This window comes from Geospiza fortis, unplaced genomic scaffold (assembly GCF_000277835.1).
Source record: "Geospiza fortis unplaced genomic scaffold, GeoFor_1.0 scaffold41, whole genome shotgun sequence".
NCBI lineage: Eukaryota > Metazoa > Chordata > Aves > Passeriformes > Thraupidae > Geospiza > Geospiza fortis.
The window spans coordinates 22,221,292-22,238,033 of record NW_005054299.1 but is presented as its reverse complement, the minus strand read 5'-3'; the positions used below and the strand labels follow the sequence as shown (position 1 = coordinate 22,238,033).

The window sequence follows — 16,742 nt, the reverse complement described above, 5'->3', positions numbered from 1 at the left end:
TGTTGCACTGTGATGCCTAAGACAATGAGAGAATACATCCAAAAGCCTCTCCAACTTTTTTTTTTTTTGCAGCGTACCCAAAAGTGTGAGTAGCTATGCTGTCTGCTCACAGCTGTCTTGGAAAAAAAAAATTGAAAAAAAGGCATATAAATACTTGTTGAGGTTAGTAAAAATAGTACAATCTGTGATTGCTACCCTTGTCAAAACTTCAAAGAGAAACTGTACTGCTTATTTCATTTTTTTCTGGTACAGCTATTTAAAGCTGCTTGATTGTTTATCAAGATGTATCTAACAAGTCTTTTCATAGATGTATGACTCCTTTGCCACAGAACCACATTTATCATGCCACTTTTTGTATTTTGCATTTTTAACATTTTGTGTGCATTACTCTTGCACTAAATGAAGAAAAAAAATGTTTGTTCACTTTGGAGGTACCATCTGGTTTGAGTTTCGTCACAAGGAGGAGGAGAGCGGGTCTCCAGTAGAGAAGCAACTCAGAGTGCCAGGCTGGAAGAGGTCTGTCCATGCAAAACCGCCCCACCGGCCCCATCACATCACCCAAACAGCTGGCAGATGGCAGAGGGACACGGAGGGCTCCGCACTCCCGCTCCTGCCAGCCTGGCTCTGGAAAGCAGTCAAACACGTCTGCCATCTAGTGTGCTTTTATCAAGCATTGCAGTGAAAGATTCAGGAGCACAGGATGTCTCCTAAAAGCACCAGCTGATGTGCAGGTTATATTGCTTCTGCCAGAGCTCAGAGAAAGCAAGCCCTTGCTGAAATCAAAATGCCACCAGGTTAACAAAGAATCTTGAAGTGACAGTAAAGGCGTTTGTCTTTCCCTTTTGAAAGTAATGCCAGTCCCTAAGACACAAATAAGTGTTGTCTGTGGTAAAGTAGAACAAGAGTCACACCCCCTGGAATCACTATCACCTCACTGGAATCTTGGCCATTTCTGTGGGCTTGTTTCCCCAGTGTGCTTGTATCTTCCTTACCATCAGTGCTGATGGGAGTTGTATGTGCACAGCACAGCTCTTTTACTTTTTTTTTGTGTGTTTTCTCTAACTTAAGAATGTCCTATTTTTTTTCTGCAAGCATTTAATTGGAAATTCTGTTCTTGCTACTGAATTCAATAGAACCTACTTTTTAAGAAGCAGTTGAAGACTCCATAGAGGATGTATTTTCTTCTGTTTTTTCAGTATATCCTATGATTCTCTGGTTCAGTTTATGGAATCCTTTCAGTTTCATCACCATAAAATTCTAGGAACACCTTCTATATTCAGTGACTACTACCATCTTTTAAAACTGGGATAAAATGAAAACTGCATTGCCTACATATACTATGCATCCTTGCTAATAAAAAATAATAGTGGATTTATTAATACCATGAAAACTCTCATCTGACAAGCTTAGTTACACCACCAACAAAAACTTGCTGCAGTGTCGGGGGAGACTACAAGTTGACTCATCCAACCCATCTAAAATCAGACTCACCTTTTTATACTCAGGGGGATTTATTGATTTCCAGTAACTATAGAGAGGGCTTATAACACTGCCCCAAGTGCATGTTAGTCAGATAATATTTAGATGGGATGAAACTGGAACTCCTGTGTGGAACTGCCCAGCCCTTCTCAGCATGCCAAACAAGGAGAATCTGAAAAATTGTGCTCAGACATAATGCTGTGTAAAACATAGTCTGGCTTTCATAAGTGGCCTTCAAATTAAGTTTCTGTGGGAAGTCTATAAACTTCAGGGAAAAGAAACTGTTTGAAATGGGAATTCCTTTTTTTCAATCCTTGAATATTTTTTGCAGAGAAATAATTATGCTGTGCTATATTAACCAACACATACGCGCTACTTCATATGTCTTTAGTTTTTAAATGTCTTCCCCAGAGTGCCCTAGTCTCCTGCCAATGTTTCCCTTCAGGCCACCAGAAGATCCTGCTTCCAAGGTTGGCATATTTCTCCTCAGCCCAGTGCCAAGAATTTCGACCCAGGTTGCAATTACCAGAAGAGCTGTGCTGAGCCTTTCAGCCTCCAAGTAATTCTGAGGTGAAGAAAGCACTTTAAAAGTGACAGGCTAAATAAGCAATTTTAGTAAAACCAAGATTGTTCTTCGGGGCTTGTGTAGGCAGATCAGAATTAGCAAGCATTTCATTGTAGTGAATGCTGTTCTGGTGAAAAAAACACTATATGCTTTGCAAAAAGTTTGTAAAAATTATTAGCGTTTTCAGCTGTTTCCATCTGGAGAGGTCTAGATGGAGGCTCATATTCCAAAAGTGCTGAGTATGAGGGAAAGATGAGATCTAACTATGAAGTTCAAATGGGCTGTACATGATTTCAAGAAGCCCCAGTGTTCTGAGCCTGTTAAGACAGAAGAGTTCTTGGTTATGTCTTGAAGCAGAGTTTGGGTGTATAGAGACCTTTAAGACAAAAATTGAGTTTTTTTCACCTCTGGACTTAGGCAGCACCTGAGCTGTGGTTTATAGGATGAAAAATATTACACTTGTGTACTTTAATTCTTGCTTAAACACAATTCAAGATATTAAGTATTTCATCTCATCCAGTAAGTCACATGAGCTTCATCTAAAAGCAACCATAACATTCATGGAGTTAATGGAATTTCTCAACAGGATATGAAAATCCAGCTGATTATTTTTTTCTTCACAGAAACTTTGTGTTTGTGTTGTATGAACCACTACACAGAATTGTAAGAATCCAGCTCATTCCACCAAGGTCAAGTAAAGCAGTTCACTTTTGCATGGCCTTGGTAAGGAAAACCTAGAATTAATATCATGAGGAGCGTGCAGTAACTGATTTGTATCGCTCAGCTGACAAGCTATGATTCACAACATTTGGGTTTTTTTAAATATGGCCCATTTTCCTATAACATAACTCTTTAATAGATTACTTCTGAATAAGTGGTAAATAAATTGTATTTTTGGATGAGATTTCCTCAGGGGACAAAGCAGTCTTAGGGAAGAGTACCCTCACCAGATAATACACCAAGACCCACATCTAGCAATAAATGAACTTTCTTCTGCAAGCACTTACCTCTCTCCATTAGGAAGATACTAGGATACCATATAATGGAGCCTAGATAAGCTCAATGATTCTTGGTACTGTTCTGTAAATGCATCCATATATTTTTCTATATAGCAAGAGCTACATATTTGTGAGAGATATTATTAGTACTAAGAACTAGAATAGAATTTTTTACTGCTGCCTACAAAAAATTATCAGCTCACCCTTTCTGAAAAATTATTCCCAAATGTTTTTGGGGTTCTGAGGGTTTCTCTTTCATAGCTTGGTAACTGGTCTTCTTGGCAGATGCTTCAATTTTCACTAGTCAAGGAGACCCAGGGAATTCAGCTACCCTTCTCATTCCCAGCATCTGACAGTGATTCAGAATTTATACAGAATTATATTTTGGCTGTACCTTTGACAGTGTTCCAGCACTGTAACTGTAGGCTTCACAATTTTCCTCTAGTGGGCTTGCTGTGAACAGGCTTTGAGTCCTGGCTCCACTGAGAAAACCTAAGAGGCAGAGTAGGAAGGGAAACAGTGGGCAGAGGTTTCTCCTCCTGCAAGGCTATTTTGACAATACAAAATGATGCAAATGGGAAACACTGTACTACCAATAACTTTCAGGAAACTCTGGTAGATTCATTGACACGGTTTATGATTCTGTATTTGTAAGAATAAGTGTCCAGGAAGATGCCGGGCCATGAGCCAAAAATCTGTTTCCCAGGGAACAGATCCCAGTGGACGGGGAGACACTGAACTAAAGAAGCAGGATGTCTGATGGTGGGATAGCGTCCCCAACATGCCCATGTACTTCAGACTTTTTGAAGAAGACACTTAGAAGACATTTTTAATCTGTAGCAAGGCCAATAAGAGAGAACGCATGCAAGCAGTAGTTAAAAACTTTTGCTAAATGCATAATATTTCATGTTATTGCAATGCAGTTTTCAATTCCATCTATAGGATCCACATTTTATAGTTAACTCTTCATTTCAGTCTTGTAATTTAAATTCCATGACAAAATGTTGATTATTTAAAAAAAAATAATGCCATCTTGGGCAAAATTTCTTTCCAAAACACCTTATATATCTTTACATAAAATACATCAGCTGCTCTGATTTTAAGAGCTATTTCATGGTACTGATACGTATAAAATGGGTAGAAAATAAATGCTCTGTAATTCTGAAAATTAGGTCACTGATGATTCATACATATTCCAGACAATTAGGAAAGAAAGTGAACCTCTAAGACCTGTCCTGATTCTGTCAACAGACTGGGGATGTGTAGATGCGCATACTTTGTGTGCCAAGAATCATTATGGAGAGCAGTGGACACATGGTTTGTAATACAATGTGCTTTTATTTTTAAAGCCCATCTTTATTACATTCTTTGCTTGAAGTTGGAAAAATTGCTCCTTTGCCAAAGAATTTAATTAGAATTATGTCATATCCAAACCCAATTTTAAGTGTTTCTAAAAGCATTTCAACATATATGTTAAGAGCTCCTGCCAAAATACTTTCCAAGAAAAAAAGCTTTGTGACTAATAGAAATTTTTTGCAAAATTTCCCTTTTCTTTTTTTTTTCCAAAAATGTGTTTTAATATTTCAGGTTTCAATAAAAGCCAGTAACTACATTACATAAATATGCATTATTTTAATGTCACTTGCAAGAACAGCAATTTCCTGACCATTTCTGTTTTGAAGCATCATTGAGCTGATCTTAATGGGTCATTATGACCTGCAGTACATGATTTCAGTAGTACTCTGACTAAAAGTTGAAATATATTTTACTTTCAATAGCATTAACCTTTTGATTCCTCATAACTTAGATACTGACTTCAGATACTGATCACTGAAATCACTGTTTCACTCAACTACACAGGCAAGTCAATTCCCAAGCCAGTGTTGAAGAGAAAAAGGTATTCAGCAGCAGTGAAAGCAGAGATGTGTTAGGTAGAGGAAAAAGGGTTTCTTCTTCACCACTACCTTCCTTTCATAACTTTAGATTTATATTCAGCTGGGGGATTTGTACTATGAAGCAAGGGCTAAGAAACAGAAGAGCAATGAAGCATCATATCTAGAACTAGCTGGAATAAATAACTGAATGAATTCTGACTTGTTCCCAGCTCCTGGGCTGCATTTAATTTTCTTTACAGTAAACTGTCTTTGGAGGACTAAGATGAAAGAAAGATTTTCTGTATTAGCAGGAGGATAATCAGAGGTGCTTTATTAGGTCTCAACCATGGAAGAACCTTCTGACTGAGTTCTTCAACTATTTTAGCATGCATGTCTGTGGTATAATGAACATCATCTATGTCTCTAAATTTATGTCCTCTCAAACCTTTGATCTCTGTATTTTTGAACATGAGTTTTTTCATGATAACAGTATTTCTCACTGCCATGTTATACCCTTCTCCCCTCAAAAAACCGGCCACTCAAAAATGTTACTGCTTCATTTAATGCAGGTTGTAGTACTCAACAATGTCTTTTCTTTGAAATATTTACAAACAGCAATAATAAAGCCTCAAAAATAAGTAATTGATATTTTTTGCAAGAAAGGAGAATGAATGAAACTGTCCATACTGATGCATACAGTCTCAGTGAAAATTTTTCTTTTGATACCAGGACTTTAATAAATTCTTATTGAATCATACACAACAAGCATATTTTTGTGGGGTTTTGTTTCTATTAATATAAGCAAATCTTCAGGCAGTAACACCGATCTGATTGCTCTGATGTTGTGCTTTCCACAGTTTGTAAACAATTACATGCCTTCAAAAAAATAAGGCCTAGAAAACACTGTCCAACAGGAAGTCTGGGGACTATATCCAACCTGTCCTGATGTTTCAGTCCATCCTTCCCTTTTCCTTAGGATTCCAGAGAAGTTCTCTCATAAATGAACGTTGCTCAGGCACCCCATATTTGCTTATTATCTGCCATCAGAAAGTTGGAAATGGGTAGGAAAGCACATGGGAATTACTGAAGAGGGTGCAATGGCTTCTCTCCACATTTCTCCTCATCACGTTCCAGCTGCAGCAGCCAATGTGCATTAGCTGGAGAGAAGCCAAATGTACAAAACCAACCCCTGTCATTAACCACTGGTTCAGTCTCTTTCTAGGAAAGGCTCAATGCAGAACTACATTTGTGTCATTGGAACCTTAAAAATAATACATGACAATTATTAAAAGAGTGGGGGAATTCAGGGCTAAGGTTTTGAGCACTTTTCTGGTGGAAAGACCTAAATAACAGTGTCAGAAAATGCAGTTTCTGCCAAACACAAGTTCAAATTCTGATTTTTTGTTCATTGCCAAAAATCTAGGCTCACTTTGGCTACAACTATTTTTTATGTGTACATGCTGATAATCAGAACATCTTTCTAGAGAATGGGAAATACCTTTCCCATTCATAGAGATGTGAAGTACTTATCCTCCAGGACAAGTAGAAGTTGAAGTAAATGGCTTTATCTTTGATGTTCTGGATCTAATATGAAAAAACTCCTAAGTATGCAACTAAGTGGCTAAGAAAAAGATGTTAAATACTCAGAAAATATATATGTTTAACATTTTAAAAATTTTCAATATTGTTTTTAAAAATAACGAATGCACACCTTACTTAGTAAGCTGTTTCTGGACAGAAAATATATAAATTCTGTATTTTTCAAATAAGAATGACTTTCTTGGTAAAACAACCAGAGGGAATACAATAAACCTGAAATGATCACCACTGAATTGAGATCCAAATTTCTCCTCTCAGAAAAGTCCAATTTCCACTCCCCTCCAGCCCAAAAGACTGTGACTTCCAGCATATCTATACCCATTGCTGTCCCTGTCTGGGTGTGAGGGAGAGGGATGCTAAATATCACTGCATGCACAGAATGCTGTGTCTACCCTGTTCCCTTTCAGTGGCCAGCCAGGGGGTTGCCTTTTTGCCTTTCTGTGCCTGCCCTGCCTTGGCTGAAGGAGAAAGTCTTCTGGAGCATGAGGGCATGACCCAGTGGGGAGGAAGCCTGCAGCGAGGGCAGATATTAGCAGATGCCTGAAAGAAGCAGAAAATGACAGAGCCAAGTCTTTGAAGCAATAAATTCTTTCTTAGTGACCCAGAGACGCCAAGGGTGAGGTTGTGCAAGACAGCTGGGTCAATCAGACAGTTTGCTGCCACCAAAAGTGAGTGTTTTGTGCTGTTTCAGAAAGCTGGGGGTGTCTAACAAACAGAAGAGCTTATACAAAAAAAGGAGCAGACAACAGCAGTCAGAGCGGGAAGTAAGCCTAGCCTTTGGGGCAGCCATGAGCTCAGATTTCGCAGGAATATTCAGCCTGCGTGGGGCCTGCTGCAACCCAAAATGCCACAAAATGTTGCTGGACTGAGACAAAAAGAATGTGAAGAGAAAGGTCTGTTATATTTTTATGTTCTCACTCAGAATAAACTGAGTTTCTGTATTTTAAACACTGACTGTCCGAGTTTAGCTAAATGTAAATGTAGCCTTTAGAAATTTACAGTCCTCTCAGTGCTTATGGTCAGTCCACTGTAAAAAAAAAGGTCTAGTTAGGATCACTTCTAAGCTTTGGACAACTGAAGATCCTTTCAGTTAGTTTAAAGGTATCCTAGTCTGGATTACTTGAGATAAAAGAGGCCAGGGAGCAGCTCTGCAAGGAAATTTGAGGGAACATTTGTCTTTGGCAGGGATGAGGGAAGGCAACAGTAGCCTATGGAGCCACGACTGAAAAAGAATGTGTGTCCTGAGTCATTGTAAGTGGCACTTTATCACTTCACATTCAGAAATGTATCATCCCCCATTTAAAGCCTACATACAGTCTCAGAAAAGACATTTTACACAAGAAATTAAAAACTAATCTGTATGAAAATGTTATATTAGTTTCAGATCAAAAGATTTAGCCTTACTTTGAAAAGGCACAAGCAGAGCAAGACACGAGACTGAATTGTCTTCTGAAAGATAATTTTTTCATTATATTTAACAGGACTGGGAACAAATACAAGGTAAGCATTTTACTAGAAAAAGATAGTTCGATGAACTATGGATGAAACTAAATAAAACAAAGGAAAAAGATTTAAAACTGCATGCCTTAGGAAGGGACTTTCATTACAGACAAGGTTTCCAGCCTGTACACTCGTAAGCATACATAGACTGAGAGGTTAGAAGAAAGAAATCCTTTAAATGGGGGTAGCATCAGATGGGAAACTATAAGATTTCACAAATCAGCAAAGACTGATGACTGTATTTCTAGAAGTAAATCCAAAACAGCCTGGAATGAAAACTTTGTGAAAAGCAAATACAACTGATCAATTTCTAAAAAAATTTTTTTAATTGGAGGAATCAGTCAAAAGTAACAGTCTTCACTGACTAAAATTATTTCAGTTCCATCCAAGGCTAGTTCTCAGAAGAGTTTCTGTGCAACCATTACCTTGTCTACTAATAAGCAAATCCAGTTTCAGCCTTTTAATCATCAAGAGTCTGAGCTCATCTCTTCAAGTCATATTGCAATAATTTCTGTGAAAAATGTTGTTTGGAAGCCAAAAGTCCTTTCCCTCGGTAGACCTGAAAGTATGGCTGCACTCCTCTCAGCTTACCCATAATTCACCACCACATCATCTAATTAAGTGAGATTAATCTAGAGTATATTATATTTAAAATAAGTCACATAAAGCATTTTCTAACACAGTTTTTTAAAGATTGGTTGGAAATTTGAGATGCTACGACTCAGACATCAAATTATCACTAAATTACCTATGATATTTACATAAGACAATTTTATACATTTTCTGTCTGAGGAAAAAAAAAAGGATTCAAGTGGAGCACTTAAGGAGATGTAATCCGGATAAAATATCAACTCCTTTTATTTCCTCCCCCTCAAATGGCCTGTTGTTTCTCTAAGTGATTTGTAGAAAATGTGAAGGTAACCCAAATGCTGGGACTGAAAGGCATGGGGGGAGGAAAAGGGCCCAAGAGTCTGGGTGGCAGGTGAGCCTGCAGCTCCACCCAGCACCAAGAAATTACCTACATCCTGCAATGAAGAAAGCCTATGGAAGCACCTTCTGACTCCTTCCAGGGAGCAACCCCCGCTCCTGTTCCTCCACAGAAATCTGAATCCATCGGGGGCATTGTCACTGTGTTATGTGCAGCCACACAATTCTGTACTGTGGCAATGGACACTTCATCAAGCAAGAAAGACTCACCCATTTTAGGAAATCTGGTGAGAATCACATTATCCTTCTGGTTACAAGAACTTCATAGTTTCCAAAGTTTCTGGACTGCCCTTTGGCTGCAAAAATTCTTCACAGAAGAAAAAACCAAACCAACAGATCTTAAGATGTCACCTCTTTATCTTAATAAATGCCTTTCGAATATTTCAGTGATTTTTTTGCACTTCTGATCAGTCTTGTTCCCTTCTTTAACTCCTTGTTCAACTCCTTGCAGACATTGAGATTACACAGTGATTTCTGTTGTCTAGATAGCTTTTCATATCACCATATAGTAAATTGTGTAGGGTCTGTACTAAGTAACAGGTAAAAATGTTGAGAGTTCCAAAAATTATGGGTCATGGACACTTGCCTCTTGTCATCCATGGAAGCCCAGAATAAGAAAAAGTCCTACTCTTCTGGAAATGGAAACCTACAAACCCAGAACCATCAAACAAACGCACCTGTCCACACAGAGCTTCTTTACATGTGCAGCTCTTGTACACACATTTAGAAAATCTGCCTGGAAAGCAGGCTTTGAGTGACACTTCAGAGCTGATCTGCATCACTTCCCATTATCCCTGTCACACAGGGGATGCAGGGCATGGCAGCCAAAGCACATCCCACTGTCCAGCCAGGTGCACAGCAGCCAGGAGCACTTGGGCAGCCCCAGCCCAGGCATTGGACACTCTCCTGGGGAAGGTGATGGGCTGAGGATTGGCCAGGATGTGGGTCTGTGGATGGGTCCAGCTTGGCAGGGCCAGTGGCCAGGCAGGGCAGACTGTGGGGAGCTGAAGCCTGACCCTGCTGCACCATCACTGGAGGAGGGGCTGAGAGCCTGGAGCAGGGGCTGGCATGGAGCCCTGGGCCATGGGCAGGGTAAAGGTAGTCCTGAGGAGCTGTGCAGGGACAGTCAGCACTTGGACAAGGATTTAAGAATTTCCCAGTTTTTTTAATTACATTTGTGGTTTCTGGTTGCTCAGTATTTAATCTTAGTTCAATGTAAGAGTCCTGCTGGTAAATCTACCTATGAACATGGCAGAGGAATCGCTCTTCCAAGGAACCGAATTCTATTTGCCAGACATTCACCTCCTTGGCTTTTCTGTTTCCTATGAGACTGGTTGTGACAAAAGGTCATGCAACACATTCTGCACAGATGTAGCAAGGACATCAACACCAGCAAGTAGGTGTGGAAAACATACCTATGTAGCATAAGTGTATTTATTGTCAAATAAATGCCACTCTCATAGTTTGCTAGTTTAGCTTAGGGTCATCAAGGGGCTTCTTTCCTTCAGTCCTCCCATTTGAGTGTTGTGGTTCTGCCTACTTGCCACTTACCTTCCCAGAGAGTCCAACAGGAGTAAAATGCTCCAAAAAGCATATAGCTGTTTGTTACTTAAGAGTTCATGGCTCTTTGAGCTTTAGAAATTCCACCCTTTGCCATACCAATGTGTGAAGTTTGCCAAAGTGTCAAAGGCCTTTCTGACCTGCCAACACCATGGCAGCTATGATGGATCTAAACCCAGACTAATATATTCTACCTATTCTATAGACATTTGGTGGTTCAGACCCACACCATATATCCATGTCAAGTCCACTCTGTGCCAGAGGAGAGGCTCTGTGTTGATCCCCCTCTCTCACCAACAAGACCTGCAGGGGCCTCATTCATCATTTCAGGCCAAGAAGCAGAGACAGGGATGCCACCAGACTGCTGCCATAATGTCTGTGCACCATCTCCCTCCTGAAAGGGTGCCAGGCATTCACTTGAGGTGAACACATTTTATTTGGCTACATTAATCAAAGCAAAAGATGTAGACCCCAGACATAGCTAAGAATTATCTATGAAATTTTTGGAGGTACCAGGCAGTTCTCAGAGGGGTTTCTCTCTTCTCTCATGGGAAGAAAAAATTGAGACTATCCACCTTTGGAGAATCACCTTTGGCTTGCTGTCATGTTATTCATTTGCTTATTTTCAGGCCTTGCAGTACACATCATATTTTATCTTTGCTGCCATCTTTGTTCCTCCTAGGGAATCTTGAAATTTCCGGTCCATTTCTTCATTCTGAGCCTTAGAGAAGACATCTCTCCAGTTTCCAACAAGCCCTGTGTATGAGTACCAAAAACTGAAGGGAGATGCTCCTGAGAGAAAATAATATCTAGGCAGCAGTGGAGCAGAGTCATTGACTACATAAGGCAGGAAGAATCACATTAAATGCCCTGAGAGGTCTGATTGCCTGGGAGAGGAAAGGTATCAAAGATCAGAAGCAAAGTCTGTAGCCAGATAACAGGGAGCATTTCTGGTTAGCTGCCTGCAAGTGCTCCCTCCCCAGAAGGGGATTTCCAAGGTGACTTCATGAAGCTTTTACACAGAAAAAGGGGAATCTGGTTTTGTCACAAGGGAAAGCTCATTCATTAATTACTTCCTCTGAAGGGAGAAATATTTTTGTGGAAGGTGGTATAGAGGAGATTGGCTAAATCCCTCTTCCTCCAAGGAGTGATGAAAGAAATGGATTTTAAAAAGCCCATGCTTGTCGTACTCAGAAACCAAAGACTCTTGAGGTGTGGGGATCCTGTCAACAGCAGAAGCTTTCTGTACAGGTGGCACCACAGGAGAGAACTCACAGAGACAGCCCAATGAGTTCACAGCTAAGTAACATGCTCAAAACTCCTTCTGGAGTTCTCCTTCAGAAGGTAGGTCTTCATTTGCAGAGACTTACCTTTCCGGAAGAGGATGTCCCCAAACTTTCCATGGGTTTCACTGGATTTCTCTTTCATAGCTTTGAAACTGGTCTTCTTGGCAATTCTGGAAAAATCTTCCTCACACAGGGAAAATCCAAAGAAGGAAGCAATCTTTTTCATCCCCAGTATCGGTTCCTGTCCAAAGGAACATAGCACAGAGGTGAAATCAAGAGATTTTACACTGTGGCTGTGGCATGGAGCCAGCGCCCTGTGGGAAGCCCAGCAGGGCAAGATGTCTCCCACAATGTCACTAAGGAATTCCAAGAGCTCTAACAGAAAACTCTTCAGACCATACATATTTTGGCCTCAGTTTCAAGGCCTTTTCTTCTTTCCCAAAATCTGTGCCTCTGCCAGATAAAACTCCTTTCACAAACAGGCAAGGCTGTCCTCCTCCTAACATCCATGGGCTTGGCCCAAACATAAATGAGTAACTCAGAAAGGCACATCCTTCTAAAGACAGACTTGCCCCAAGAGTTTCTACTTTCCCACACCCATACATATCAGGAGGGATGCACAACACACTCATCAAGGAACAGCTGGGTGGAATGCCACACCTCTTTGAGTTCCTCATAGCTTATTGTCATGATCCTCTCGTTGTCAATGTATTTGTTCCATTCCACTACGTGGTCAAAGTAGGATCCCCAGGCCACTGCAAACAAAGAAGAGGCATAACTGTCTAGAGTACTCCCCAATACAGGCCCTTAACCAAATCAGAGGAGTCAGCCCAGACAGCTTTCTAAGTGTGGCTTTAGAATGGCGAAGGGATGACCAGCTCAACATGTCTGCTCTTTCTTCTGAGATCAGTGCAGCATGGCCCAGGTCTGTCCACTTGATACGGCAAACCACAATTGTGGGAATGGAAAAGTCAGGCTAAAGCTTTCTCATGATCTCTCCATTCTAAGTGAGATACAAAACTCTGTTTCTCTGGTACTCTGTTTCTGCCATAACAGGGGCCTGTCTGCCTGCTCTGGGAGTGCCTTGGTAAGGTATGTCACAGAAGGATTCCCATGCACAAGGCCCTGTGTATGCCACTCTTATTAGGAGAAATGCCAGAGGAGGTAGGGCAAAGTACATTTTCCATTCATGAAGTCTGCAAAGTACTCATCCCAGGAGGCGAAGGATGGCATCACTGGTAGAAGTGGTAATAGGAGACAGCCGTGTCCTTGGGGTTCCGAACTAGCACAAGGATCTAGAGGAAGAAAATACATCTTTTGACTGACCAAAATGCTGTCTTCTTGACATATCACATAGAGTCATTGAATCACAGAATCATTTAGGTCATCAAGTCCAACCATTAACCAAACACTACCAAGTCCATCACTAAACCATGTCCCTAAGATCAGATGTACATTTTTTTAAAATATCTTCAGGAACAGTGACTCAAACACTTCCCTGGCAACCAGTGCTTGGCAACCCTTTCTGTGAAGAAATTTTTTCTCATATCCAGATCAAAATCTCCCTCAGTGCAACTTGAGGCCATTTCCTTTTGGCCTGTCAAGAGACCAAGCTCCACCTTGCTACAACTTCCCTTCAGGTGGCAATCCCTGAGCCTCCTTTTCTCCAGGCTAAACAATCCCAGCTCCCTCAGCTGCTTCTCCTAAAACTTATGCTCCAAACCCTTCACCAGTTCCAGCACCTTTCTCTAGACACACTCCAGGACCTCAATGTCCTCCTTGTAGCGAGAGGCCCAAAACTGGACACAGTGCTCAAGGTGTGTCACTTACCGGTGCCAAGTACATGGGGACAATCACTGTCCTGGTCCTGCTGACCACATTATTTGATCATATATCCTATCCACCATATATCCCGATCCACACCAGGATGCCACTGGCTTTCTTATCCACCCAGGCACAGTTCTGGCTCATGTTCAGCCACTGTCAACCAGCATCCCCGGGTCCTTTTCCACTGGGTAGCTTTCTAGCCACTCTGCCCCCAGTCTTTAGTGTTGCACAGGGTTGCTGTGACCCCCATTTTGTAGGATAAATACATACCTTATTTAAGCTCATACAATTGGCCTCAGCCCATTGTCTGTTCAAATCCCTCTGCAGGGCCTCCGACCCTCCAGCAAATCAACACTCCCGGCCAACTTGGTGTTGTCTGCAAGCTTACTTGTCCACTAAAATGCACCAGACCATCCAATTCTGGTCTAATTCCTTTTCTTGAGTAAGAAAGCAGAGCTTTGGCTGATCACTTGTTGATAATCTAAGCTTCAGGCTGAAAACAAGAAGTGATTCCCTCAAGACAGTTCTGACCTAGTTCCAACCCAGACAAATGAGTTCATGATCTACTGAACAAAAGAGGCACAAACATCTCTAGATGTAGCCTAGCTTCTCTCTGCAGTAATTCCCATCTAAGATTATCTTAGCCACAACCTGTGGTGGGCTTTCCACAGGTACCCTGGTTTTGAAGGCAAGTTAAACCAGACAGAATTACTCCTTGACTTGCTCAGGTTTCTACCACCAACCTGGAAGCATCTTTCTGAAGGAGAGCTGAAAGGACAGTGATACTCAGCAACAAGTCCACCAATAGTCAGCAAAGATGCAGCTGGCAGAGGATCTTTGTTCACAGCCTTGGCACACTGAGCTGTCACTTCAACCTTAGAAATGTGCCTGTGTGTTGACCAGCTCAGGTGAAAATGTAGAAAAGACATCTCACACAGAGGAAAGCTAATTTAGGATGGAAAGATTTTGCAGTGTGATGCAAAGAGAATACTCACCTTAGCTTTGCTTTGGAAAATGGATGGAGGCAGGAGATCAGGTCTCAGATGGGTTACTATAATTCTTCTGGAAGGAAGCTGCTTCATCCTCTTTAAAGAAAGTGAGAAGAAATGTGACAAGATAGAAGCAGCTTATTCAACTTATATGAGTTGTACCTGCTCAGTTACTGTAGGTTACAAGAAAAGGTGAGACCAGAGATATATCTTATTACTTGGAAAACCTACAGGGATGCACTGGTGGTGTAGGCTTCTGCCAACCTCTGCCACCAAGCACCATTTCACATGACACAGGCCTAAGAACATGACACCTAAGAAAAAGGTCTTACTAATTAAAGTTACTGGGTCTGTGGCAGGAGGACCCTGTCTCCCATGGAAGGCCCTTGTGTTGGGACACCAGAGGCACTAGGACATGCTACTTCTGCAGACCATAGCTGTTGTTAAGGCTCTAGGTTCTCCATTACCTCTAAGATCAGCCATTGTCTTTCGGCTATTACTCCCTGTAGGAAGAGCAGGGACAGTACTTTCAGTTCCTGCTTACCTCATATATCCCAGGATCCCCAAATTCTAGACGCTGAAATGTCTCTAGTTTCTTTTCAGCATTTATTCTCTCTTTCATTTCCTCTTCTGTATATTTGGCACCTGCCAACTCCTTCACCATTTGTTCAAGCCAATTGGTTCCTGAAGGGATAAACACACCAGCAGGACATCCATTCCACTTCACTTTTTCATGTAAACCTGGCTGATGGTATCCTGTCTAATTGGTTTCAAGTGAACCAGTTTGGCTCAATGCTGTACTTTAACCTTTCAACAAGTGTGTGCACTCGTTTTCACAGCAATGGAATGAATTTTCCTCATAGTAGCTGGTATGGTGCTATGTGTTGAATTTGTGCTAAAAACAATACTGGTAACACAGAGATGTTTTAGTCATTGCTGGCAGTAATTACACAGTGTCAGGGCCTCCTCTGATTCTCACACTGAGCTGCCAGAGAGTAGATTGCAGATGCACAAGAAATTAAAAGGGGACACAGATGGGACAGCTGACTCCAACTGATCCAAGGACTATTCTATCCCATATGGAGTCATGCTCAGCAATAAAATGTGAGGGAAGAAGAAGGAAATAGAGATGCTACAAGCTAAGGTATTTGTCTTACCATATCACTGTCATGGCTGATGGAGCCCTGGACACAGCTGAACATTTGACTGCTGGGAGGATAGAATGAATTCCTTACTTTGATTTGCTTGCATACATAGCTCCTGCTTTAGGTATTTAATTGTCTTTATTTCAACCATGACTCCTCTCACTCTGTTTCCCTCCCCCATCCCCTTGCAGGTGAAAGAGTGAGTGGCCCTGTGGGGCCACTGAGTTGAGCTGGGAGTCGCCAGCTGAGGGTAAATCACAGCCCTGGTTAATAATCAACCAGGCTGTGCCCAAGGTCAAAGGGGCAGAGATGTTGAGCAGATACTGTGGAGTGCCACCCTGCTTGCTTCAGGGTCACATCTCATCCCGTGGCAGAAGCAGAGGCAGACCTCTATAGCTCTTTTCAACTCCTTTCAACTTCCCTACTTATTGGGTACCTCACATTACTCCAGAAATGGAAACACATCCCAGGATAAAGGTTCCTTACACTCAATGGCTCTTTCCTGCATCCAGTCATTGTAAGGCAATGTCCACAGCTGAGGACAGGTATCACCTAAATCAGATTTCTCATGATGAAATACTCACATCTGAGAATTTTGCGCCATTAAATCTGACAGGAGGGACACTTGCATGTGAAGTTTTAGTGCAATAGTGTGAATCAAATTCTACTTGTACTACTCACTTCCTTTTCTCTCTCCTCATGTCCATAATTTAATCTTTGGGTGAAATTGTTCCTTCTGGGGCTGTTATTTGTGTTCTGGGGGACACCTTTTTAGAAGGTAAGGAGTGCTGAGATGGTGGAATGGGTATTTCCACTGGTCATCCCAACAGAGAACGGGCAATAAAGGAAGGTGAATTACCCTGTGAAGGGGCCTTTCACTCTCCTTCATGCCCTTGAATACAGTATAGGTCTCATTCACTACCCATATATCAA

General features: G+C 41.4%; 1 protein-coding gene across 1 annotated transcript; it reads right to left on the bottom strand.

Annotated features, from left to right (window-relative positions):
* Window positions 1-11,187: 11,187 nt before the first annotated feature.
* On the bottom strand, window positions 11,188-15,960 carry LOC102045046 (sulfotransferase 6B1-like). Its single transcript, XM_014308196.1, is given in 8 exon segments — window positions 11,188-11,318; window positions 11,933-12,089; window positions 12,509-12,603; window positions 13,027-13,089; window positions 13,092-13,143; window positions 14,671-14,760; window positions 15,209-15,348; window positions 15,900-15,960. Coding segments are annotated over 8 exon segments (789 nt in total).
* Window positions 15,961-16,742: the final 782 nt, after the last annotated feature.